Source organism: Haemaphysalis longicornis, unplaced genomic scaffold, assembly GCF_048455015.1.
Source record: "Haemaphysalis longicornis isolate Haplotype H1 unplaced genomic scaffold, Haemaphysalis longicornis Haplotype H1 scaffold_14, whole genome shotgun sequence".
NCBI classification, from domain to species: Eukaryota; Metazoa; Arthropoda; class Arachnida; order Ixodida; family Ixodidae; genus Haemaphysalis; species Haemaphysalis longicornis.
The window spans coordinates 17178140-17203059 of record NW_027526245.1 but is presented as its reverse complement, the minus strand read 5'-3'; the positions used below and the strand labels follow the sequence as shown (position 1 = coordinate 17203059).

The 24920-nt window shown below is 48.2% G+C and overlaps 1 protein-coding gene across 2 annotated transcripts; it reads left to right on the top strand.

Annotated features, from left to right (window-relative positions):
- The first annotated feature begins 11651 nt into the window (after positions 1-11651).
- LOC144165172 (uncharacterized) lies at positions 11652-24718 on the top strand. Of its 2 annotated transcripts, none has more exons than XM_077695284.1 (4): positions 11652-11859; positions 19907-20018; positions 20086-20173; positions 23549-24718. In XM_077695284.1, exon 4 carries the CDS (start codon positions 23702-23704, stop codon positions 24698-24700), a length of 999 nt encoding a protein of 332 aa, XP_077551410.1. In that variant the 5' UTR covers positions 11652-11859; positions 19907-20018; positions 20086-20173; positions 23549-23701; the 3' UTR covers positions 24701-24718. The 2 variants fall into 2 exon arrangements, with proteins under 2 accessions (XP_077551410.1, XP_077551411.1); XM_077695285.1 differs by lacking the exon at positions 11652-11859 and adding an exon at positions 15166-15334.
- The last annotated feature ends 202 nt before the right edge of the window (positions 24719-24920 follow it).

Here is a 24920-nt window from a genome sequence, read left to right as displayed (position 1 = left end):
AACTTACGACAAAGGTACGAACTTTCTCCACAGACTCCTGTGGGTGATCCTAACGCGACGCTGGACACGCCTTTTACCTACGAAGAACTCGAGGCAGCAATCCGCAACCTCACGCGCAACACAGCTCCAGGTCCAGACAAAATCACGAATCGTTTAATACGCAACCTTCCTCCTGCCAGCCTCGACCAGCTCCTGAATCTTATCAATGATCATTGGACACAAGGGACGCTTCCGCCTGCCTGGAAACACGCTGACATCTCAGTGATCCCCAAACCTGGCAAACCAATCGAGATACCCAACCTGCGTCCCATCTCCCTTACTTCATGCCTCGGGAAATTGCTTAAACACATGGTTTCCAATCGCCTTACGGCGTACATAGAAGATAACAACCTCTTCCCCACGACCATGTACGGCTTTCGACCTCAACTGTCTACCCAAGACGTCCTCCTGCAGCTCAAGGAAGACCTTCTCAATAACCTTCCGAAGCATCACAAACACTGTATCCTCGCTCTCGACATCAAGAGCGCGTTCGATAACGTTTCCCACGACGCGTTACTAAACAGCCTGGCCACTCTCCATGTTGGGACACGACTATACAACTATGTGAGAGCCTTCCTTACCAACCGCACCGCTACAGTGGGGATTTCTCATTTACGCACACCCTCCTTCCCAGTGCTTCCCCGAGGAACACCACAAGGCTCCGTCATTTCTCCTTTGCTATTTAACATAGCTCTCAAAGATCTGCCTCCGCTACTGGACACCGTCCCATCCCTCCACCATGCCCTATATGCCGACGACCTTACCATATGGACCAACACAGGTTCCATCGGCGAACAACAAGAATCGCTTCAACGAGCCATCGACATCACTACCATATATCTCTCTAAATGTGGTCTTACCTGCTCCCCGGAAAAATCCGCACTGCTAACCCTTCAGCAGAGAACTCGTGGACGACACACGGCGCCGACGCCGGACCCGGCTCTTACTATAGAGACTCGCCCCGTTCCTGTAGTAACCCATCTCAGGGTACTCGGACTGACAATCCCACGACATGGCTCCGGCTCGCACACCATCCTCGCACTTCAACGCACAGTTACTCAATTGGCACAACTAGTTAATCGCATCACCCACCAACGTACTGGTCTCAAAGAAGCTGAAACTTCCCGTCTGGTTCAAGCTTTTCTCATCTGTCGCCTTACATACGGAGCTCCTTACCTGTCCCTCAAACCAGCAGAGCACAAGAAACTTGACATTTTAATTAGACAAGCCTACAAAATTGCACTCGGCCTCCCCACTAACACCTCTACTGACTTGTTTTTACGCTTGGGAATACATAATACTTGGACAGAGCTGTGCGAAGCTCAACGAACTTCGCAATTCCAACGCCTTAAGCTTACACCCACTGGCTGTAGTACTTTAGCTCGCCTGGGCTATCCGACCCCGACTCAGCCTCACCGCCTGGCACGTCTTCCCCCCCTACTACGCGCTCGCATTAAAGTCGCCCCGCTACCCCGGAACATGCACCCAGGCATCCACGATGGTCGTCGCACCGCGCGAACCAACTACATCCGCACCCACTACCAGCATCTGCCGGACACGCTTTACGTCGATGCATCCCCATACCCCAACCGATCGACTTACTCCGTCGCGACTGTAGATAGTCAAAAACGTACCGTCGCCACTGCCTCCACGCGAGCCTCAACACAAACTGAAGCGGAAGAGATAGCCATTGCGCTGTCCCTTACCTCCACTAGTCGTGACTACGTGACAGTAATCACGGACTCGCAGGAAGCCTGCCGACATCTTCAAAAAGGTCTACTCCCTCGCACTGCCCTATGCATCATTGAACACTCCTCTTACCTCCCTGAGGAGTGCCACATTTTATGGACCCCTGGCCATTGTGGGTTGGCCGGCAATGAAGCGGCGCACGACGCGGCCCGAGAAGTGGTACACCGGGCCATTGCCCCCGACCCCCCTCCTACCACCCTGGATGCCCACCCCCTACTCACCTACAATGACATACTCACACACTACAAGCTCTCTCGTCGCACCTTCCCTCCACCTCACCTGTCTCTAACAAAAGCCGATGAAATCACTCTCCGTCAACTTCAAACCCGGACCTTCCCTCACAATACACTTTGGCATTTGATTTTCCCCACCTCTCACTCACCACAGTGCAAGTTTTGCCCCGAAAGGGGTACACTGTATCACATCGTATGGGAATGCTCCCACACACCCGACCTCCCTCCCAATCCCCACCCCTCCCCTTCACAGTGGGCGGCGCAGCTGTCCAGCTCTGAACCCCGCTCCCAGCTTAACCTGGTGAGACGGGCCCGGACTGCCAGCCAGAGCCAGGGACTCCTGGACTAAGGAGTCTCCCCACTGGTCTGCCTCCACACACGGAGTCAGATTGGGCCTGAATAAAAGTTTATTCCTCCTCCTCCTCAACATAATACAATGTCGATGGTCTCCCTGGCCAGAAAGTTGTTGCTACAGCTTGACGGAGCCAGTGAGCCAAATTGGCAGCTCAATGACGACTGTACAATGCGAATAAAAAGAAGGATACAGCATGACAGTACCTTTGAGAAGGCCGATAAACATCACGAAAAAATAAAAACAATAAGATACTTGTATGGCGAGCTTGAACGCATTGGTTCGGCGTCACATAATTATGTACAGGTAACAGAACAGACCAGGCAATTCACGCATATTTACACAACAACACAGCAAATAGAATTCAAAAAATCATTTCTGACAAACGCATCACGTAAGGAAGCACGTGTTAGTGTTCCATAATTGCCGCTAATTTTCTGTAATTTATTTAATGTGCTTGGAATGTTGTATGCCAATGACTGCCAAGATAATTTGTTCGTGGGCGTGGAACGAGCCATTGTCCCGAGCCACGAGTTGTATAAGTGCTAATTCGTAAATCTATAGACCGCATTGTGTTAAGAATTGCTGATATTTATCATTTGAAAAGTGTAACTGATATAGTAGACGGTAAGAATAAAGCTGCCTAATATCGATTATTCTATTCTGCTCAAACAATTGCTTAGTCGGATGAAGATACGGGACGTTATTTATACATCTGATAGCTTTCTTTTCTAACAGCAGTAACGTGTTGATATTTTTCTTGGTTGTCGTGGCCCAAACTAACGTACAGTAATAAGGTGTGACCGGAAAAGCGAATGGTATATTTGAAGTTTAATGTTCAGCGGGAAGAAGTCGCGGCATCGGTACAATGCGCCCACTGCGCATGACAGTTTTTTTGCCAGTAATTCAACATGGGCGTCCCATGTCATGCGGTGCGAGAGCACCATCCCCAATACTCTGTGCTGCTTAACAATGTCGATTTGCGAGGCCCCCAAGATGAAGTCTTCGGTTACATTTATATTTTTATTTTTAGGCGCGAATAAAATGCATTTGGTTTTCTTTGCATTAATTTTTAAACAATTTTCGTTTGACCAAGCGTGTAATTGTGTCAAGGTAAAATTGGCGGCGGAAAACAGGCGGGTTGCGTCAGCATTGCTAATAAATAAACTAGTATCATCTGCGTACAACATAAATTCGGCTTGTTTATCAATAGAAATGACATCGTTAACATAAACATTAAATAAAACCGGTCCCAGAACACTTCCTTGCGGTACACCGCACAATATCTTTCTAAATGAAGACTGATAGCCATTGTGCACAACACATTGCTCCCTATTAGACATATAGGATTGCATAAGCGCGTGCGATACGCCACGGATTCCATACTTGTGAAGCTTTCGCAGAAGAATTTCATGATGCAGAGAATCAAAAGCCTTGCTGTAGTCGATAATATTGCAAGTGTAAGTTTGAAGGCTTCTATGTTTTTTAACATTATTTCTTTCTGCACGAGCGGCGCAGACTCGGTGGGGCATCCTTTCCTGAAACCATGCTGGCGTTCGGACAAAATGTTATGCTTAGAAAAAAAGCTTTCAAGCCGCGCCAAAATAATTTTTTCGAAACCCTCTCATAGCACTGGTAGGACAGAAATGGGTCTATCGTTAAAGGCATTGTTTTTGTCACCACCCTTAAATATCACAGACACTTAGCGCGTTTCATTTTGTGCGGGAAGCAACCCGACTCGATTGCAAGGTTAAATATAAAGACTAGATAGGGGCAAACGAGGTCGACGACGTGTTTTACGGGTTCAATCTGCATGCTTTCAATGTCGAGGGCTTTGCTGTTTTTAAGTGACATAAAAGCTTGATTAACTTCCGAGCTGTCTGTTGGTTTCAAGTAAGCAGTTTCGGGAACATGGTGGTCGAGAGTACATGACATGGGGTTGGGGGACGTAATGTTAGCATTTGCATTGATGAAGTGATCGTTGAAGTGTTCAGAAAGTGCTGTCACAGTAAGGGTCTCGCCACGAACAGTTAGTTCTGACGTTTCCGTCGTCCCGTGCATCATTTATAATTTTCCATGTTTGATCAGGACGGGATGCGTCAGAAAATAGCTGCTGATAATACTGGGCTTCGGCCTTCCGTAGTTCGGCGGTCAAACGATTGCGGAGAGTTTTAAATGCTTTATGCGACGCCAAGGTGCGCGTTTTTAAAAATAAGCGATGAAGCTTGTTCTTTTCTCTTATCATTTTTAGTTGATCAGGTCCAATCCACGGTTTTCTGATACGCTTTCTGGCTGTGAAGGATTTTATCGGAAAACAGGCGCTGTAGTTTCTAGCGAAGATTGCTAAAAATTCATTGTAAGCGCCGTCTGCGGTACCATGCTTAAGAACGGGTGTCCAGTCGCTTTCGCGAATTTTGTTTCTAAACTGCTCCAACCTGCACTCAGTTATGCTCTGGTAAGTTACTTTGGGGGGAGAGGGATTACAACGACTATAGCAAGATTGATTGATTGATTGATTGATTGATTGATTGATTGATTGATTGATTGATTGATTGATTGATTGATTGGTTGGTTGATTGGTTGATTGGTTGATTGATTGGTTGATTGGTTGATTGATTGATTGATTGATTGATTGATTGATTGATTGATTGATTAATTGATTGATTGATTGATTGATTGATTGATTGATTGATTGATTGATTGATTGATTGATTGATTGATTGATTGATTGATTGATTGATTGTGGGGTTTAACGCGCCGACGCAGCGCAGGCGATGAGGCGCGCTGTAGTGGAGGGCTCCGGATTAATTTTGACCACCTGGGGATCTTTATCGTGCGCCGAAATCTCGTACACACGGGCGTTTTTGCTTTTCGCCTCCATCAGAAAAGCGGCCGCCGCGGCCGGGAATCGAACCCGCGACCTCGTGCTCAGCAACTATAGCAAGAGGAATACGCTATAAATATCGGGCAGTGGTCGCTTAAGTAACAATTGATAGTGCCAGCTGCTGTCACGGGCGTGTCAGGGTTGGTCACAAGAAGCTCAAGGATTGTTGAACTTGTTAACAGAGAGTTTTAGCAGTCCGTTCGTTACGTTCGTTACGTTCGTTACGTTGCTACCGGGTTTACCGGGACCCGACTGCGCATGCGCGCGTACGTACCGGGTTCTTTCCGTAGAGTGAGACGGAAAACGTGTTTTAGCACTCCGTAGCGTCGTACCGTTCGTTCCGTGTGACGGCTGATTAGCCGAGTAGTTGCAAAAATCCACACGCTAAAAATACGTAAATAAACAACGCAGTTTCCCCTAAAGCATTGCAAATCTAAAATAAATCGCGCTCGGCCGGACGCATTGTGAGGCAGGGGCTGCGGTGGCGGCGGCGACGGCACCAGAGCGAGCGCAGGTGACGACATGGTCGCACGCCGTTCACGTGGAGGAATGGCCTTGGCCTTGCCCGATTGAAACGCTAGACACATGTACGATTGGTACACGCGATTCGTATGCGACTGATCGTTACGACTGTCACCACGACTAGTCGTACGCGTGAATTTGAGACACGGGTTGGCGTTTTAATGACATTTTTAAAGCCGCAGTCAGTCAAAACGTTTATTAATTTTTTTTGAATGAGTGGTCTCAGCAAGAAGGTTAATGTTGAAATCCCCACCAAGAATTAATCGAAGCCTTTTAAATGAAGCGTATTCAAGCAGCTCGTCCACAAATTCTATGAAAGTATTTGTATCGCCGCTGGGTATATAGAACCGATACAAGTGTTTTCGTGCCTTTAATACTCGACACTTTGTAGTCTTTGGATATCATAGTAAATTGCGGTAGCTGGTCGTAGCAACCAAAAATGGATGTAAAGATGGCAATACCACCCCCACGCTTGTCGGATCGGTTCGCTAAAAATTGCTTGGAACCCTGATAAATAAGGGCGAATATCGAATGAGCTAAACCACGTTTCCGTAAGCATGATAATGTTGAAACGAAACGCGAATTGACTAAGAAAGAAAGTGAATTGGTCGTATTTGTTTGTAAGAGAGCGGGCATTCAGGTGAATAATAGAAATGGTCTTTTCTGGTGGAGCACATAGTGTTGTAGATTCAGGATCAACAAATTCTTGATACAACATTTGGCCAAAAAGACAAAAAAAAACGTGCAGCTATTGAATTAGCTACGCGATCTTGGAAAGATCAGCCACAGTGACGATGTGTTGAAGCCCGCTGCGCTCATGCTTTCGGGCAAGGGTCTTTCCGTTTCGCGTCAAGACGAAACGCCAGTTGTGCTCTCGCTTCCTTGCTATGGCCATACCCAGCAGCCGCTTCACACTCTGGCACAAGTGCTCATTGATGTAAATGGGGACCCCGCCACCTGTACCGCCATCAGCGCTAGTGCTGTCACCCTGCTCACCACCCAGGCGCAAGGAGCCGTTCGTGATGCGTCTTTTCCGCGCCTTTTCAAGCACACGATCCCGCTGCTGACGGCTCTTGAATTGGACGATGATATTTTTTTCAGTCCCTCGTGTGGGCACACGGTGACATGCGTCTATGTCTGACGGCAATACAGGCTCTTCCAAAACCGCGCACACCCTCTGCACAAGTTCGAAAACATCCTCTGAATCCGTCTCGGCAACACCCTTGATCTCTAGATTACATCTTCGAGAATACTGGTCACACTGCGTAAGCTTTGCGTCGAGATCTTCGATGTGCTGTGCATTTTCAGTGCATTGTTGGCGGAGGCACTTATTTTCCTCCTTTAGTTTCTTATTTTCTGCGACGACTGCACTCAGTTCCTTTTTGAAATTTTCAAACTGTCGTTTATGAATTCCATGCTTTTCACCATCTCTCGGAACTCTGCGCGCAAATCACGGTTTTCACTGCGGCTGCCCCTGTCTGACGAATTTGCATCTTAAAAAAAGGACAGTAGAGTGACTTTGAAAACAGTACAGAGGTGCAATGCAACACAAGCAAGGTATTTGGCAGCACTGACGACGCTCTCTCAAACAGGGAAGCCCAAAATATAACGTCGGAACCAATCTGCGCAAAGCAATATCGAAGCGTCAGCGCAGTGCTTCCATGCGTCGCCCGTGCTGCCAAGTGCTGGTCGAAGAGCAGAGGCGGCTTTATAAAGGCTGAAGTCGACGTCAGACCCCCTTGCGGTGATCAGCAGTCGACGAAACAGGACCTCTTGCTTGATGATGACCACCAGTGGTGACGATGCTGTGCTGGGTCGGATTCACCCACGTTGAAGGCACACGTGCAAGGACGCGTTACAACCTGCGCAAAGCAATATCGAAGCGTCAGCGCAGTGCTTCCATGCGTCGTCCGTGCTGCCAAGTCTGATGCGTTTTCCCTTCTGATGCGTTTCCCTTCCCACCTGGTTCTGGTTAGGCGGTAGAGTCAACAGCCGCCCTGCAAGCTCCCCAAACCAGCATGGGATATAATGAATTCTCTTTAAATGCGCGCACTACGATGAAACATGCAACGTTCGATGTAACGGCTTTCCATCATATCGTGGGTGCCATAATGTCAGAAACTTCAGGAATGATCAATCAACTAGAGAGAGGCAAGTAAATGTATAAAAGCGGGGATGAATGACACAACGTATTTATTTATTTATTTATTTATACTGCAATCTCCATTACAGGGATTTTAGCAGGGTGGTTACAGACATAACTTTTTTACAATGTTGGCACTCTAGAATGCATACAAACAACAAACAAAAACAAATACAACAGCAAGATATGAATAATCAGGTCAAATTTGCTGCAAACAACAATAAGGACGGCTCCATGACTTGGTTATTAGTTAGTTCATTCCGCTGAGTTACGGTACGCGGGAAAAAGGAATATTTGAAGCAGTTATTTCGTGACCGAAAATGGGTTATTGTCAGTTGATGCTTTTGGCGGGTGGCGTACCCAGATAAAAATGAAATATCGGAAACATCAAGCTTGTAATGCCTTTTAATTAACTGGTAAAAAAAATTTTTGTCGTATTAAACGATTTCTATCGGGAAGTGAAGGCTCATTGGCACGATGGAAGAGTTCAGTTATATGTGCGTCCAGAGCTGTTAAAGACAAGATGACAAGCTGGGCGAGTTGGTATTGGTTCATGGTGATAGAAAATAGCCAGCGCAAGGAAGACGAGGACGAGGAAGGTAACAGACACAACGCGCCACTCACAACTGATTTTTTATTGGAAAAGGAAAAACATATATACACCAAAAAACGCGCATGTCAAAACAGTTCACTTCAAGAATGAGTCACTGCGCAAGCCTGCAACCCGTCAAGTCACACGTTCTGCAAGATAACAGATTTCGCTTTTGTGCAATGACACAGAAGGTTGGCTAACACAAGTTTCGCAATTTTTTCGCAATGTCGAGGACATGTTTTTTTCTCTATCCCTACCAATGGGCTGCTACAATGCGTTCAAGAGTGTATTACTCAGGAAAATGGCGAGCTTCTTTTTAGGAGCCGTAGTGGCACTTCTGTTGAAGGGTTTATGGAGTTGCTGGCCTTTTATTTGAGTTCTACTTTTGTAGGTTGGCAAGGGCAGACCCTCATTCAACGATCAGGTGTGTGTATCGGCTCGTGCGTGGCGCCGGTTTTATGCGAGATTTTTTTTTAGCCAAAATTGATCGTTGTGTCCAAGGATGTCTAAATGGAGCCGTGAAGCGAATCTTTCGATACGTCGACGACTATTTGGTGCTGGTTGAACTGCGTTGTACTCCATGATGCTGTCAATAAGGTGTTAGGAGTGTTTAAGAGCGAAGGACTGGGTCTGTCTTCTACCTCTGAGGTGCCAAAACATAATTTGCTGCAGTTTCTCGACCTTAGTTTGCATTTTAACAGTAGTCATGTTTGCTTTTGTTATGAGCCCCGTTCAGCAAAACCTATCCTTAATTTCAGGTCAGCCCACTCTAAAGTAGTAAAAAGAGGCATCGCTTTTTCGTGTTTAAGATCTCAACTAGAAAAATCCTGCAAACATTTATTAGGTGCTAGCTTTGCGAAGTAAGTCGCCCGTCTACAAGACGCAGGTTTTCCTTTTAGTGTACTCGTGTCTGTCACCGATAAGTTAATAAAAGTTGTTAAAGGTCGTGCTAAACGTGACTCGAGTAGTGATCCTTCAAAGAAAAAGAAATTTGCAGTAATTCCGTACACCCACAGGATTGCCCACGGGCTTAAAAACGTAGGTTCCCGCTATGGTGTTAACGTGGTATTCAAAGCTCCAAATAAGTTATCAAAAATTTGTCCATTGGTTGCCAAAAAAAGAGATAGCAATATTAAGTCCATTGTCAACAAGTGCACTGTAAACCACAAACACAAGTATGTTGCGTGTGCTGTAGGCGTTGTCTATCATATCCCGTTGTCTTGTGGTTTTTGCTACATAGGTCAAACTGGTCGTTGCGTCAATAAGCGACTGCGCGAGCATTTTCTGTCCATCCAGAACTCTTCGCTTTCTAACTTGGCTTCTCATTGCCGCACGTGTACACGTGTACAAAAGTGTGCACCGGTTTTATATGACCCAACCGTGTTGTTCAAACACCCTAATCAACATACTAGGGAAGTATCTGAAGCTTTTTTCACATAAAAAAATTGCGAAACTTATGTTAGCCAACCTTCTGTGCCCTTGCACAAAAGCGAAATCTGTTATCTTGCAGAACGTGCGACTTGACGAGTTGCAGGCTTGCGCAGTGACTCATTGTTGAAGTGAACTGTTTTGACATGCGCGTTTTTTGGTGTATATATGTTTTTCCTTTTCCAACAAAAATTCAGTTGTGACTGCCGCGCTGTGTCTGTTACATTCCTCGTCCTCGTCTTCCTTGCGCTGGCTATTTTCTATCACCATGTTAAAGACAAAGCGAACTGCCTTTTTCTGCGCGTTTTTCAATTTCGCGTTAGTTAATAAAGAGCGTTAATAAAGTTCATACAGAGCGACAATTCCAAATACTCGATAAACGGAACTTGAACGGACCGAAAAATGTAGTTCCGTTTAACAGGAGTTCCGTTTACTGGGATAGAGGAGTGAAAGTGCATATTTTTGTGCGTACACACTCTTAATACCGTTTCAAGTAACTGTAAGCGCTAGAAGGTGAATGTAACTGACAGTTTTTCAGAAAACAAGAAAACTACAAGAGCTTTAGGCACAGCATTTAAAAAGTTGGTTCAGCAACAATCAGTAGCAGTGCACTGCAAAATGCGTCAATTATTTTTGTTTCAGTCCTTGAAACTGCATCTTCACGGAGGCTAGAGGCCTCAACTTCGCCAGTGCTTATGAGCCACTCAATATGGAAGACGGCAACATGGAAATGAAGCGATGGCACGAACGGGGCGGCAGGAGCTGAGCCGTGTAACCTCGGCGGCTTGAATCGAGATTGAACGACTGGAACAAGAACTGCGATGTTGCATTTGTTGAGCTAACACGGCTGACCACTAACGAGACGAGGCCAAAGAGGCTAAATAGCGTGGAGGAAAAAAACAAAACAAAAGCGAAACAGCCGGAACCGAAAAAAGCTGATTCTCATATGCCAATGGGTTTCACAAAAACTTCCATTTCTGGTTCCGTTTACACGGTGACGCGAAAATTTGTGTTCCGATTACCGAGAGTTGTTTTACGTTATCTGAACACAAAACCAACCAACCGGCTGCTGTTCCGTTTAAGCTGCAATTCCGTTTAAGCGATTTCCGTTTATCGAGATTCTGCTGTAATCGTTTATCAAAGACCTACAATGTTCGTAAAAATAAAAGGACGCTTCCATTTCAATTCAATAATGGAATAAAAAGTAAATGCAGCTGTTTTTTTCACCAGCCCGGAACGTGCATGCGGGAAGCAAAATGACTGCTTGAAAAATTACTTCAGGCAATGCGGGCTTTTCAGTACGCGATAGGCCAAGGCCCGGCTCGCGACTGCGCTTTTGTTGCGCCTGGCGGGAGCAGAAATCCCCTCGTTTCCGCTGCGCAGAGAACGCGCGTGATTCCTCGTGTTCGCTCCCCGCCACTGCGGCGGGCATCCCCACTGAACATTCTCATCGGCGCAGGATTCAGGCGCCTTTCACGCGCTAAACCACCCTTAGCGCTAAACCACGCGCTAAACCACCTTTCTTTCCTTTTTTTTTTTTTTTTTCGCTCGTTCCGCCGACGCCGACGCGGCAGCTGCGTAGCCATTTTCCGTTCTCCCCTCTCATGCAAGCATGGAGGAAAATGCATGCAAGACGCCCCTCTGGCCCTCTCTCTCGCGCATGCGCCTTGGCGCCCGCGCGCAGCGCACGCAGGCAGCAGCCGCTGCAGCGGCAACCGGGTGATGTCACGCGACCACCTGGCGGCGCTGCCAGGGCTGGCCTTTCGCCAGAACTCACGTGAGCTGACGACGCGTTGTGTATAAAGCAGTGCGGAATCCGCGGTTGCGGTGGTTGCGGGATTAAGAAGCCAGCCGGACCGTAGGGATAGCGCAGGCCTCCTTGTCTCGGTTCTTCCGTCGGAGCGCACCGTTGTATGGGTAAGTGTGGCGCAACCTCGGCGCTGGTCTGGCGGCCTCGCCTGTCTCCGCCGCACAGGGCGGGGGCAGCGCAGCAAAGGTCACTGAACCGACCTGCGTTTCTTAGCGTGTCATCTGGAGGGGGTTCGAACCGTGGCCGCGCAGCAGCGACTTTTGCCGCCGAGGTATCGCGAGCTGCCTGCCGCTTCTGCCACGCTCCCCGCTCAGGGCGGTGCACGTGGCGCTGACCTTGTCAGGCGTCGCTTCTAAGCCTTCGTCCATTGCCGCCCACTGTCGCGGAAGTGCGCAGGCCGAGCGATGTGACAGTTAGCACCGCTTGGGCGGGTGCTTCGGACGGGAGCACGGCCGAGTGCGTAACCACGTCACCTTCGTTCCTTCTGGTGGTCCTCTGAACGCGTGGAGCGGCCGATGGTGCAGTTATGGGATAGCACATTTGCTGCTGGAGAGAAGCAGTGCCGCGGAGAATGCACATTGTGACTTTTTTTCGGTCTACGCGACAGCGACACGCTCTTTGCAAAGGCAGGTGCAATCGCGATACGCCCCGGATACGAGCAGAGGACGACTGCGCGGTTCTCGGTGATATGCTGCGCCTCCTGGCAACTGGCCGCATGTGCGAAGCAACGTTATAGATAAACGTTGTTGCCCAGTACGAATAGGTGGCCAGAGCTCGTGCCCAACATTGGTATTGAAGGAGCATTGTTCGCGTGTGAGCGGCTTGTTATTCCCTGGCTTCGCCGCCAAGACAACCGGGCAAGCACGTTTGCTCTGGCAATGTTTTCACCATTCCGGGAGTATTTTTTTTTTTTTACGTGCCTTTCTGGACACTCCAATGTGAAAGAATATACGGCTACTGTCATTTACTTAAGCTTGAAGGCACCCAAGTGTTTTGTTTTGAATTTTCAGCAGTTCTTGTATAAATGACTCTGCGAGGAGGCAGTGGCATTATGTTTAGGAATTAAATTGAATTGCATTTTTAGGAATTCATACTTTAACTACACGAAAGAAAATTGTTAATTAGACAGACTTCTTAAAAAAAAAAAAAATGAATGGCCTTGCTACGTTCAACACAAATCCCTCTGTGCCAGTAAGAGCAGCCAGTTCGTTCTGAGAGTTTTTTTTTTTTTTTTTTGCCCGAAATGTTAGTGCTCTTCCAGGAACAGATATTTCCCAGTATGGACCACAAAATATGGACTAACCGTATGGCTGAGTTTGGAATACGTAGGTTTTAGCTACATTGAAAGAATAGCGAGCAACCAAATTGTGTAATTTTCTTTAAAATAATTACAAGTATCAATTATCAAAATTTTAATTGCCGCGAGTCTACTGCACGTACAATCACTGTTTCCACGATCTGCAGTGGAGAAAGCTAAATAATGGTAGTGTGCACGGGCATATTGGAATAGGCATAATGAGGGTCCCTCTATGCCAAGGCAGGATCTTCGGCTGTCATCGCAGCCTCGGCTGGCTGCGATGACATCAATTCAAAATTACTAAAAAACACTATAGCAATATCTAGCAAATTTTTGTACCTTATATTTAACCAATCTTTAAACACAGGAACCTTGCCAGATGATTGGAAGAAAGCTAAAATAGTCCCAATTTTTAAAGCGGGAAGGCGCGAAAGCCCTGCGAATTACGGCCCGATTAGCTTAACCAGTGTTCCATCTAAGATCCTAGAACATAGCATCAAATCTTATGGCCTCCCTAGAATCAGTTTTTTCTACCCTTTACAACACGGTTTTCGAAAATATCTTTCCTGCGAAACTCAACTAGCTGAATTCACGTATGACCTACTGCGGCAAATGGACGATCACATTCAAATTGATGCAATATTCTTGGACTTCTCCAAGGCCTTTGATCGCGTATCCCACAACCACCTGCTCACCAAATTAGCCGCTCTTGGTATCCCCCCAAACCTTATAAAATGGCTCGAACATTTCTTAACCGGACGCGTGCAGTTTACCTTTGCTAACAATTTCCAATCAACCCTTACCAGTGTCACTTCCGGTGTCCCCCAAGGCGCCGGCTTATCACCTTTATTATTTCTTATTTACGTAAATGACCTCCCCAGTAACATAAAAACACAGCTGTGCCTATTTGCAGGTGACTGCGTTCTTTATAACTCCCTTCATTCTAACGACGCAATCACCCTACAACATGACCTTGACACCATCACTTCATGGTGCGAAAAATGGCATATGCCTCTAAACCTCACTTAATGCAAAGTTCTGTCTTTTACGCGTAAACACATTACCACACATGAAACCTGCTGCATTAACTCTGTTCCAATTGACCGCACGTGCACTCACAAATATCTAGGAGTTCATCTCGCGTCATCACTGTCTTGGGTGAAACATATTGAAACCATTCGTTCAGAGGCTTTGCGCACATTAGGCTACTTACGACGCAACTTGCGATCTGCGTCTCCTGACATAAAGAAACTCGCATATCTAACATACGTGCGACCAAAACTCGAGTACGCATCATCCATCTGGCATCCCTCGCAAGCTTATCTCGCCGATGATTTGGAAGCCGTTCAAAACCGCGCAGCTCGTTTCATTACGTCACAATATTCAAGACGCATCAGCGTAACCGCACTAAAACAAACTTTGTCACTCGCATCGCTCGCTTCACGTCGCATAACTTCTCGTTTCTGCCTCCTTCACACTTTCTTTTACTTCAGCAGATCGGGACATCCTCTCCTAAAATGCCCATTAAGAACATCATCTCGCCTGTCCCTTACGCACCCTTTGGTGACCATAAAATGCCGGACGGCGGCGATGAGCAGCTCATTTTTCCCCCATGCCATAACAGTTTGGAATGCACTACCAGATAACATTGTTTCTTGCAGAGACCGCAAAATATTTCGTGATAAACTAACCCGTTTTCAAAATACAAATGATACGCCCTAACAGCACATTTACCTCTTGCATTTATAGTTGTGTCTTTACTGTGCTCGCAGAATTTATTGCCTGTAATGTATTTTCATGTTTTGTTATGCGTGTTCTTTTCGTTTTTTTTCTTTATTTCCTGTAATCAGTGTGTACATTCATATTGTTACCTTGCTATGAAACTTCCAACTTCGATGTACGCCTTTGGGCGCTTAAGGTTGAATAAATGAAATGAAATCAAAATCTCGCAACCAATTTTCTCTGCTATTGACGCTGCGTGAATGCATTGTGCCTGCATATATCTCGGACCGCAATTCCATGGACTACCAAGCCAACGGGGCATACTGGTACAGCTTGTAATGAAGCAAGCTGTGCATTTGTGGAGTGCAGGGGCTCTCCACGGTAGGCTATGCAGTGGACGGACTCCCTCGGGAAAACGAGCGGATGGGTGCTTGCGCAAGTGTTGGCCGTATCAGCTGGATGTGTGGAGCTCGTGACAAGCTTCCTGCTGGGGTAGTCAAGTGGCTGCTGGGCTGCTGATAGGGCTGGCGACGTGTTGGCTGGCGACCCACTCCCTTTGCAAGGCACGTGTGGGAAATGGGCTCGGTTCGACAATCAAGAAGGGTCGGCTAACAGCATGCCTCCTGTCCACTCCGAGTGCTCATTTTTGCGACTGCGCAGCTGCTTCTCGCTACGCAGAAAGTAGGCGCTACGCTGTGTTGACAAGTGGCTCCCGTGATCAGGACGTGAATGGACTTGACTCGTACTTGCAGGGTGCACATTCTGTTAGCCTTCTTGCTAGAAATAAAAACAAGTGCTCTTTGTGCTTCCACGCTGCACCTGATTTGTGTATCAACGCTCTAGGTGCAAGGAGAGGCTAGTCATCCTGTTGTCACGGCCACTGTGAATTTATTTGTGTATTCATATTTACCCATAATTAAATGCCCCTGCAGCAGTGCAACAGTGCAATTTTCAAAATGTGGGCTTACACAGACACTTAGTAAAATTTGTATGTGCATTTTGCGGGTTCACAGACTGTTGGTAAGGGTCAGTTATACAGTCTCGATTTTGCCGGAAAACGTGTCTGCAGAAATTGCTTCTGCAAGTCTGCTCGGCAACTCGTTCCATATTCTTGTGGTTAGTGGAAAGAAAACTTGATGGAGGCACAATACATTGTTTTCGCCCCACTGTGGGCATTTCTGTAGCTCCAGTGGTGGTCAGAGTCCGCAAATCTATTCTTGCATCAGTCTCTACTTTGTGTAGCAGGCCATCTTGATTGCACTTTGTGGCCAAACCATGCCAACGTAGTGCGTGCTTCTGATTTTTGTTCTTGGAGCTCTAGTTGCAGGATGACAGAGATAAGGGTCCTTACAGCAATGGATGTGCTTTGCAGGGGTGAGACAGCTGAACATATTGCACAGTTTTGATGCAGTTCTGCTTTCCTGTGCCAGGCTGTTCCAAAGCAGCCTTACAGGCAAGGATTTTGGTGGTGAAAAAGGCCACTTTGACAAGCTTTCCAAGCAGCCCTAGTGGTGCTGCTGTTGTGAGGACGCGGTGATCATCTTGCCATCGCTAGGCCAGCTGAACCCTCGTGCTCTGCCTTCCGGTGACCGCTCTTATCGCTCGCGCACAAATGTCAAATGTCAGGACAGCAAGCACTGTGAAATGAAGCAAATGGTAGCTCCTAAGCGCGATTGCCTCTCCAGCTGTGTTCGCTAGAACGGCCTTCCCAATTGGGCGTCGCTGTGGCAACAAAAAGCATGGCCACTGGACGAAGCGGCTGCTGCGTAGTTCAAGCGCTGTGCATGATTCGCCGATCTGTCCCCTGGTGTAGGCTACGCGGTCAGTTGAATTTACATTTAGAAATTTCATCTGTTGTGGTACTAAACAGTGTCACTGGGATAGTGTTAAAGGTGTTGTGCCACCAAATTTTAACTCTGTAAAAAGCCGGCTGTAAGCTTCCTCTGCATGCAATGACCCTCAACACGAGGTGCTGGGTACAGCAAGTGCTTAATATATATTTTAATTCGCTTCTAAAAATTGCCTAAATGCTCTTCTGGAAATCGGGACCCATCGCTAGCGCCACTAACCGTGACGTCAGTGAATTGCCAGCATAACAAAGTTTGTGACGTCATACAATGTTAGCGACTCGAGCGACGTGAACGTGAACTCCAGTTACCACAGTTTGTTTGGTCGCTTGGTCGTACCAGGCACACTATGCCTACACGACGGCGACGACGACGCGTCGCCAAACCATCGGCCAACTGCCGAATTGCCAGACCGTGTTGTCACACTACGCCAACGGCGACACAAACACGTTGGCCGATGGAAAGTCGCCGTAGTGTGACTGACTCGCCGACCGAAGACTCCAACAAAACCGGTCGCGCGACGTGTCGTCGGGAATCGTCTGAGAAGCGAGAACTGCGCCCCGACAACATTCGTGCTGCAATGAACGCGACTCTATTTTGTTAGTTTCTGGAGTGTAATAAACTCAGTAAGTTCCATGAAGCCCATACAACTCAACACTAGCGCTAATGCGATCCGTATTTTGGCGTTCGACGCTTCGGCCGTGCTCTTCGGCGACGCCGCTACCCCGGAATGCGTGTGCGATCGGCTCGCCTGTAGAAAATATAAGGTCAGTTTCGTGCAGAAGAAGAGTTACGTAGGGTAATTTTAGTAATAAGGGATCAGTATCGGCAAAGGTTTTTAACGTAAAACGTAAAACCAAAGTACGGCAAGCACTATCCTTTCAGTGCGAAATCGCAGTCGCAGCCGGGCACACTTATTTTGCGAGCGCTTTCGCAAAAGAGCAGAGTTGATGGCGACAAGCTGTTGCGGGGGCTTCGCGGAACCTTGCTGCGCAAGCGCTATTTAAAAAAAAAAATTGAGTTTACCAGTCAGGAATTCGGTACACTAGCTAGTAAACACCGACGTAAGACTCCAAGGATGGGCCTCCATCTAGTACCCCGGCTATATCGCATTGTGAAGCCGTTCGTTCGGTGGCTCAGTGGTCTCGTGCGTTGCGCCTGCTCGGTCAACGTTGCTGGTTCGATTCGCGGCGGGGGCAACTTTTTTTTTTGGGGGAGGGGGGGGGGGGGGGGGGGTTCAGCATTTTTATGGTTTGCATATCCATGGTTTTCATTTGTCTGCGTCCGAGGATGCAGACAAAGAATCCGTGTCGGAGCTGTCGTGGCTTGACGTGACGAGTCGATGTGTTTACTTCCGTGGTGAAGCACGTATGTGGGGGAGCAGATGCCGCAGTAAAGTCTCGCCGTACCACAGCGCCGCATGGTAGACACACGTGGCAGAGCGCACTCGCAACACTGTGACATCACTGCTTGAATCGGCGCCCTGAAACCGAAACTCAATCCTGTTCACATAAATCGTGCGATAATAATTTTTTTACTCAGAATATGTGCATGTGAGAGCATGTATCATGCTTTCTAATGAAATATAAAACGTTTGCAACAAAGAATGCACAAGCAACAAATTTGGTGGCACAATACCTTTAAGAACGCGTGCCAGATTAAAGGAAGTTGCACGGCTCAAAGACTCAGTCCACTGAGAACAATGTGGTCCCAACAACTTCCCATGACTTGTACTTGAGTGAAGTGCAGAGCTGTTTCTACAATTTGGGTTCGTGAAGTGAACCTTCAAGCTCGATTTTATAAAATGTTCAGTTATTGCTGTGTTCGAGAGCGAGCTCACGAGCCCCGCCAATTTTAACAATCGACACTCCAGAAGCTGTGGCGAGCACTGTGTGGCCGCAACGTGTTCAAGCATGTGCAGCTCATAGGACTGGTTACGCGAATAATAATTGATGAATGTGAAGTGAAGTGTAATGTAAAAACTGCGGTGGCTTAACATAGCAGCGTTACTCAAATTACGATCAGAGCGTCCCTCGGGGATTGAAATGGTGCGACAACCGCCACCTCACTTTGCTCAACTTTCGCCGTGACTCTACACTCGTTCGTACAATGCAGTCAGTGATTACAAAAATAATTCAGTGTTGAAGTGGTGACAAAAACCTAAAATTTTAGCGTTTTTCAATTGGTAATTTTGTACACCATTTTACGCTGCCTATGCACACAGGCCTCAATACAATGTAAGAAGTTTGCAAGACGGTGCAGTTTGTACCTTGCATTACTGTTAGGCACTCCGTGTAAAGGTTATTTCAGTGTTATGTGTGTTCCAAACTGATTCAAAAGGGTACTTATCTCCAGAAGTTGCTACAAAGTTGATTTTTGAAGCTCCTAAGGCAATGTATTCAATGTTGTGAACTGCTCCAAGCCGAGGTTATTCTGCTCCCAAATCTGGGCTATCTCACCCCTGGCTTTTTCAACTCTCTTCCTGTTGCTTGTATAAGGACTTTTTACTGATTGCAAATGTAAAGTTGGTTGTTGGTTTGGCGGCAGAGTCCAGCTTGGACCTGACAGCGGGGGCCTGTGGTTGGGCCGTTGTTGATCGAGAGAGATCTCCTATGTGTTTTGTGAATGCCCAGCCAACACGTGGGAAGGATTCGTTGCTACGTGACCGGGAAAATTCCTTGTTTAGAAATAGAGGTGCGAGACGGCAAATGTGAGAACCATGACAAATTTCTTTTTTGATCAAGAAGCTGTTGCGTGTTATTTCTTTTTGTTGGTATACTTTAAATGGTTACCTACAAAAGGCGTATTGTAGATTCTTTTTCCACAGGCTGTTTCTGATATAACTACCTTATCACTTCTGAAGTGTGCACAACAAATTTTCTGGAAATGTTCTGTTTTTGTTGTGCATTCAATCAAGATTAGTGTTATCCTTGGAAGTGTAGTCACTGTAGTCATGGTGACATGCTGCGGCGGCACCAACAGTTTTGCAAACCCCTGGGAATCGGTTAATTCACTGTGGCAGGCAACCACAGTTGAGGCCCAATGGACTAAACGGTGCTCGCCTGGGCGAAATTCTTGTCTGAAGCCAGCTGGGACAATCTCGCAGCATCCACCATAGCATAGAGCTTCATTTCACTTTCCTTATTCTGTTGAATGCATGCACAAAACATGGGAACGAGTGGATTAACGGTGAGCAGCCTGGAAGACACCTGACCAGCTGGTTTGCTTGCCGTGCCAGTTCTGGCCAGTGCTGTGCAGAGGCTGAGCTTGCAGCGCGCGCGTGTGCAGATCAGGAGCTACTGCTGAAAGGCAACTACCTGGCTCCGCTGGTGTCCCTGGTGTCGCTGTTTGTGTCGGAATGGCCATCTTGACTCAGAGTATGGCTCCAGTTCTCCTCGTGGTAAGTGTGCGGGGTGTGCAGGGGTGTGCCAGGGGTGTGCGCTCAGCCCCCGCACCCCTCCTTGCAGGTTGGTCGTGGGCCTCTTCCGGTGCGGCACTCTACTCCTCCTCCCGTGGAATCGCAGTCTTGCACTCAACCATGAAGCGGCCCAAGCGGTGAGTCTCTCTGCTGGCATATAGAGGGAACAGTCATTCACTCAAACACGGCTATCACAGTAAGTGCCACCAATTGCATTGCCCAGCAGGAAATAAGATTGTTATTGTTGCTCTTCTATTGGGACTATGCAATTTCTGACATCGGCAGTTTTTGCACTTGTAATTCTCGTTAGTTTAGGATGTTCAGTGGGTTCGCGTAGGTGTTTGGCTCGGGCTGCAGTGTCCATGCAAGCCCAAAGGTGGGTAGACAGTCAGTGTTCATGCAAATATCTAAAGATTTGTATGTCACCTTGGAATCGCATAGAATGTTGTCTGGAGCACTCAAATGTGGCTTTCGTGCTCCGAACTTTTATGAAACGAAATTATATCATAGCCACCATTACCAAATTAGCTGACTTTTTAAACGTTTATAGTTCTGATACAATTAGTCATTTCAGTGGCAAAGGCTAAAACTTCTCTAAAATCAGTTTGAGAAATGCTGGTCAGTAGCTGAAACTAGGCTAACAAATGGTCACTGACACTTCCCTGCACAGAAACGTAGCCTGGATTGCCTTTTGTTCTTCGATGTCCGGTCAAACGGCTGTTGGGCAGTAGCAGTTGGGTGGAAGACAGTTGGGTGGTGAAGAAGCGAGAGTGAACGTTTGGGCTAGTTGGCAATATATTGTGGTGGTGGAAAGCTCGAACTAACTATGGGGAGAAGAGATGAAAACGAAGATAATGCAAAGCGCTTTATTTCGAAACATATTCACACTAGCGTTTGTCACTGTAAAACAAGAATATGTGACGACAATATCGGGTAGCGTCAAAATATATTTTGTCACTTGGGACACTAATTCATACACTTCTGTTAGCCACGAGCTGATGCGTACCGCAGTTGTTTTGTTGAGATAGAGTGATGATACACTGGTCATCTAATCCATGAATTTCCTCTGCTTGTACAATTTCTTTGGTGGCCTGATATCTGCGTCGGTCGATAACCGTGCATTGTTGAAAACACAGCTTGCCTTCCCACTGGAAGCATTTGTGTTCTGTTCATGTAGCCTTTCGCTGCCAAATGGGCCTCAATTAAAGGCTACGCGAACACGTTTCAAAGGCTACAAGTGGCCATTTGGGCTCGCATTGCCTCTGGTGCAGTTCTAACAATTTTAAGGTGACACAGATATCGGACCATGGAAAAATTACACAGAACGGGGGGAATTCATAGATTAGGTAAACCAATGTTTCAACGTTTGGTAACCAATGTTTGAATCTGTCTTCCTCTTAACAAAAGAACTGCACTATGTATCGGCTCGTGGATAATGCAAGTATATGGTCAGGGTGTCGCCAACCTGAAAATCCCGTAATTCTGACGGATTTTGAATAGCCTGGAAAAACTCGGGGATAACTCGTGGAATTTCGGCTCTTATCATGGAAAATTAGCTCTACTTTATAAAGGAAGTAAAATTCGGGCTAATGCTGGCTCAACTAAGAGTAAGACCAAATTGGACAGCTCTCTGGAGCCGTCACTGATGGTGCTGGTTCCAGTGAGAACTAGCTTCGTGCAGCTTGCAAGTCTCGACCCCCTGTGCGTTTCCCAGACTCCTGGAAGGGGGGAAGGAAATGTTGCATAGCTTGTGGCAGCGTAAGGCAGTCTACAGGGGCAGGAGCAATAGCAGCTTTCATTCCTACGTTGCAACACCTGCTGGAACACCTACTGTGGTCTCTAGTGAGTTGATGCATGTTGCGAATCTTGGAGTTGTGAATCTGCTGTAATAATAAAAACACATTTTTCTTAATTTTCAACATTGAAAGTTCACAGCTGTGTGCAAAATACATCAAGTATCAAGTGTAGATGTACCCCGTTTTAAGAGTTACTTTTCACTTCCATCCGGCACTATATTCCTCTGCGTAGAAAGACAGGATGTTTTGGCTCCGTAGCTATCGCTGTGTGCCAAAAGAACTTACGTGGAGTCGCCATAGCGGGGTGTAGGTGAGGTGTTTGTGATTTCCAATGTGAATCCCCAACAAACTCTTCCACTCGTCCTTCGAAGCGCTTTGATGCTATAAGTGTGGCGGCGTTTAAGGGCACCTAATGCACTATGAAGAGGGTTCAGCACTATGATCCTCCTACATTGCAGCACCACCTAACATTTGTGAAAGGACACAATATCAAGCCTGTTGGACACTTTGTCAGTGTAGTAAGAGTCGGTATACAGTTCTACTAAGAAGAGACACTAGACTTCCGGAAATACCCTTGTACGGAAACAAAACTGGCCGGCGAACAGCTAGCAGTGTTCAAGGACAATTGGAAGCGCTCTCCTCGTCTGAACTGATATGTGATGACTTGGTGTTATCTTTCTACTTTCAGCTGAAGGTGTTATTGCAGAAGTAAGGTGTGGATGAAGTCAAATCACGTGCGGCGCGCATTTTTGTAGCGTAAGCTACACTGGCCGAGGTTGAGCAGTTTCGCGTGTGCAGTAAAGGTCAGTTTTACGCAAGCGCGAGGGACATTGGATTGGATTTGGATTTGGATTGGATTAAAGTGGATTGTGCTGCGTCATAGCTGTGGCAGATGCACTGGCGCCTGCGCGTGCCCAGGTGTGCGCCTGAATTGCGCAGTAGCCAAGTCTGACGCTGCACCGGAGCCGCTTGATAGCCGTTTCGCGTGGCTCGTGAACAGCCGTGCTGAGCATGTGCAAGGAGCAGTTACTGGACAGGACTGGACTGGATTAGACTGAATTGGACTAGACTAGACTGGACTGGATTGCTGAACTTTAGCTCATGCTACGTATATCCTGGCATAGCAGAGCTAAGCCACTACTAATTTTTTGAGGAACAGTAGCGGGCGATTTCGGCGTCATGCCAAATATGCTTGAATTGGGGTAGCTGCATAGTAGCACAAAATATGAATTTCACAATGCAAGAACGAAACCAAAACTGGCTTAAAATACCAGGTCCGCTTGTTAGACACGCGAGGGACCTTCAGAAATAAGCTTTGGCAGGATAAAGATACCCTTACTCCGAACCAGAGACTAGTGAACAGCTGGTGAAATTTTCAGGCAATTATCATATCTTATCGATGTCAAATTACAAAGCTGACAAGATAATTTGGTGTTTGACTGGCTAGGAGCCTTTTGATTAAAAAAAATTGATGGTAATGCAGCGTAACCACGGGTGGCATGCTTTTTTTGTCAAGTGCAGCAGCCACGCCCCCTTTTGCGAAAACACATGCACTTAAGCTGGCAAAAAAATGCCGTCAAGAAGCGCAGTTTTGCTCAGCCTCGTGTCATAATTCATAATGTCATAATTCATAATAATTGTGTCATAAGGCTCCTGAGCCGGCTGACGTGCGGCGAGTGCTATTGTGTGACTGAAGCGGCGTCCCTGCCCCCCCAGGTGAGGCGGCCCGAGCAGCCCCCCCAGGAGCAGCAAGCGGATGGCGTGACAGCACCAGCAGCCACCGAGGGGGGTGGCACCCCCTCGGTGCAGGGGCTCCTGCCCCAGCCGCGCTGGGCACCCCTCAAGGGCCCCCCCCTGGCCTTTGACAGCATGGCCGCCCTGGAGGCCTTCCTGGCCGAGCTCGGGGCCCTGGTGGCCGAGGAGCTGCGCACGCGCCACTACAACACCCTGGGCAACCTGCTGCACTTCTACCGCGCCTACCGGGAGCAGGGCGGGGGCCAGAGCGTGGCGGGCTTCCTGCGCGCCTACCCACCGGCGGTGGTGCCCGACGGCCTGTCCTGCGTGGGGCTCAGCCTGCGCCTGTGCGTGGCCGTGCGGCGGCGCTTCCCCCGGGCGCGGCCCTACCTGGTGTCGTGCGAGGAGTGGGTGCCCGACGTGGCCGCCTACTGCCGCCGGGGCCCGCCGGGCGGCTCGAGCGTCAAGGAGCACGTGCTGGTGGCGCTGCGGGTGCAGGTGGGCCGCCGCGGGGGCCTGGTGCTGCTGGAGCCGGGCTACCACGTGGGCTTCCCCGTTGTGGTCATGGAGGACGGCCAGGCCCCGCACAGCGGCCACTTCGTGCAGTCCCACACGGCCAAGTCCACCAAGGAGTACTGCTACGAGGCAGTGGGCGGCGGCTACGTGCGCTGGCGCGTCACCGAGACCCGCACGGGCCACACCAAGACCTGGGACAACGTGCTGTACGTGGGCGGGGCCTTCCAAAGCGCGCTCGCCTACTCGGAGAAGCGCAACCTGCTCTACGACTTCCGCACCCTGGTGGCTCGCCGCGACGGCCGGGGCCCCACCGCGGGCGTCTACTGCAAGCTGGATGACCTCAACCGCAACCCGGTCTTCACGCTCTTCTACGCCCACCCGGGAGGCCGCTGCGAGGCCAAGCTGCCCTTTGCCCTGTTCGGCCGCCGCGCCGCCGGCCCGCCGCCCGCCGCAGTCGCCCCGTGCGCCCTCCACATCGGCATGGGGCCTGACCAGCTGCTCGCCCTGCTCAACGGCATGGCCGACCTCTACGAGGACGTCGACTTCGTCAACCAGCTGCTGGACCTCAACCGCAGGGTGGACCCCTTTGAAGAGGAGGCAGCGCTGAAACCGAAATAAAGGCTCCACCACACCATGCATTCTAGACCCGTTGTTGCAGAGAGCAGTGGTGTGCAAGAACTTGCGCAGCACCTCCATTAGTAGCACACGAGTGGTGGCAGCCCGCACAGTTTCCCATGCTGTTTGTGACACGCCTTAAACGAGACTGGCGGAGTTATCCCAAACGTTTGACTCGGTAGGAGAGGCAGAAACAAAAAAGGGGCAAAATACATAAATGTAT

Excerpts from the sequence above, each read along its gene's own strand:
- LOC144165172 (XM_077695284.1), top strand. The coding sequence starts at position 23,702 with ATGGCCGCCCTGGAGGCCTTCCTGGCCGAGCTCGGGGCCCTGGTGGCC.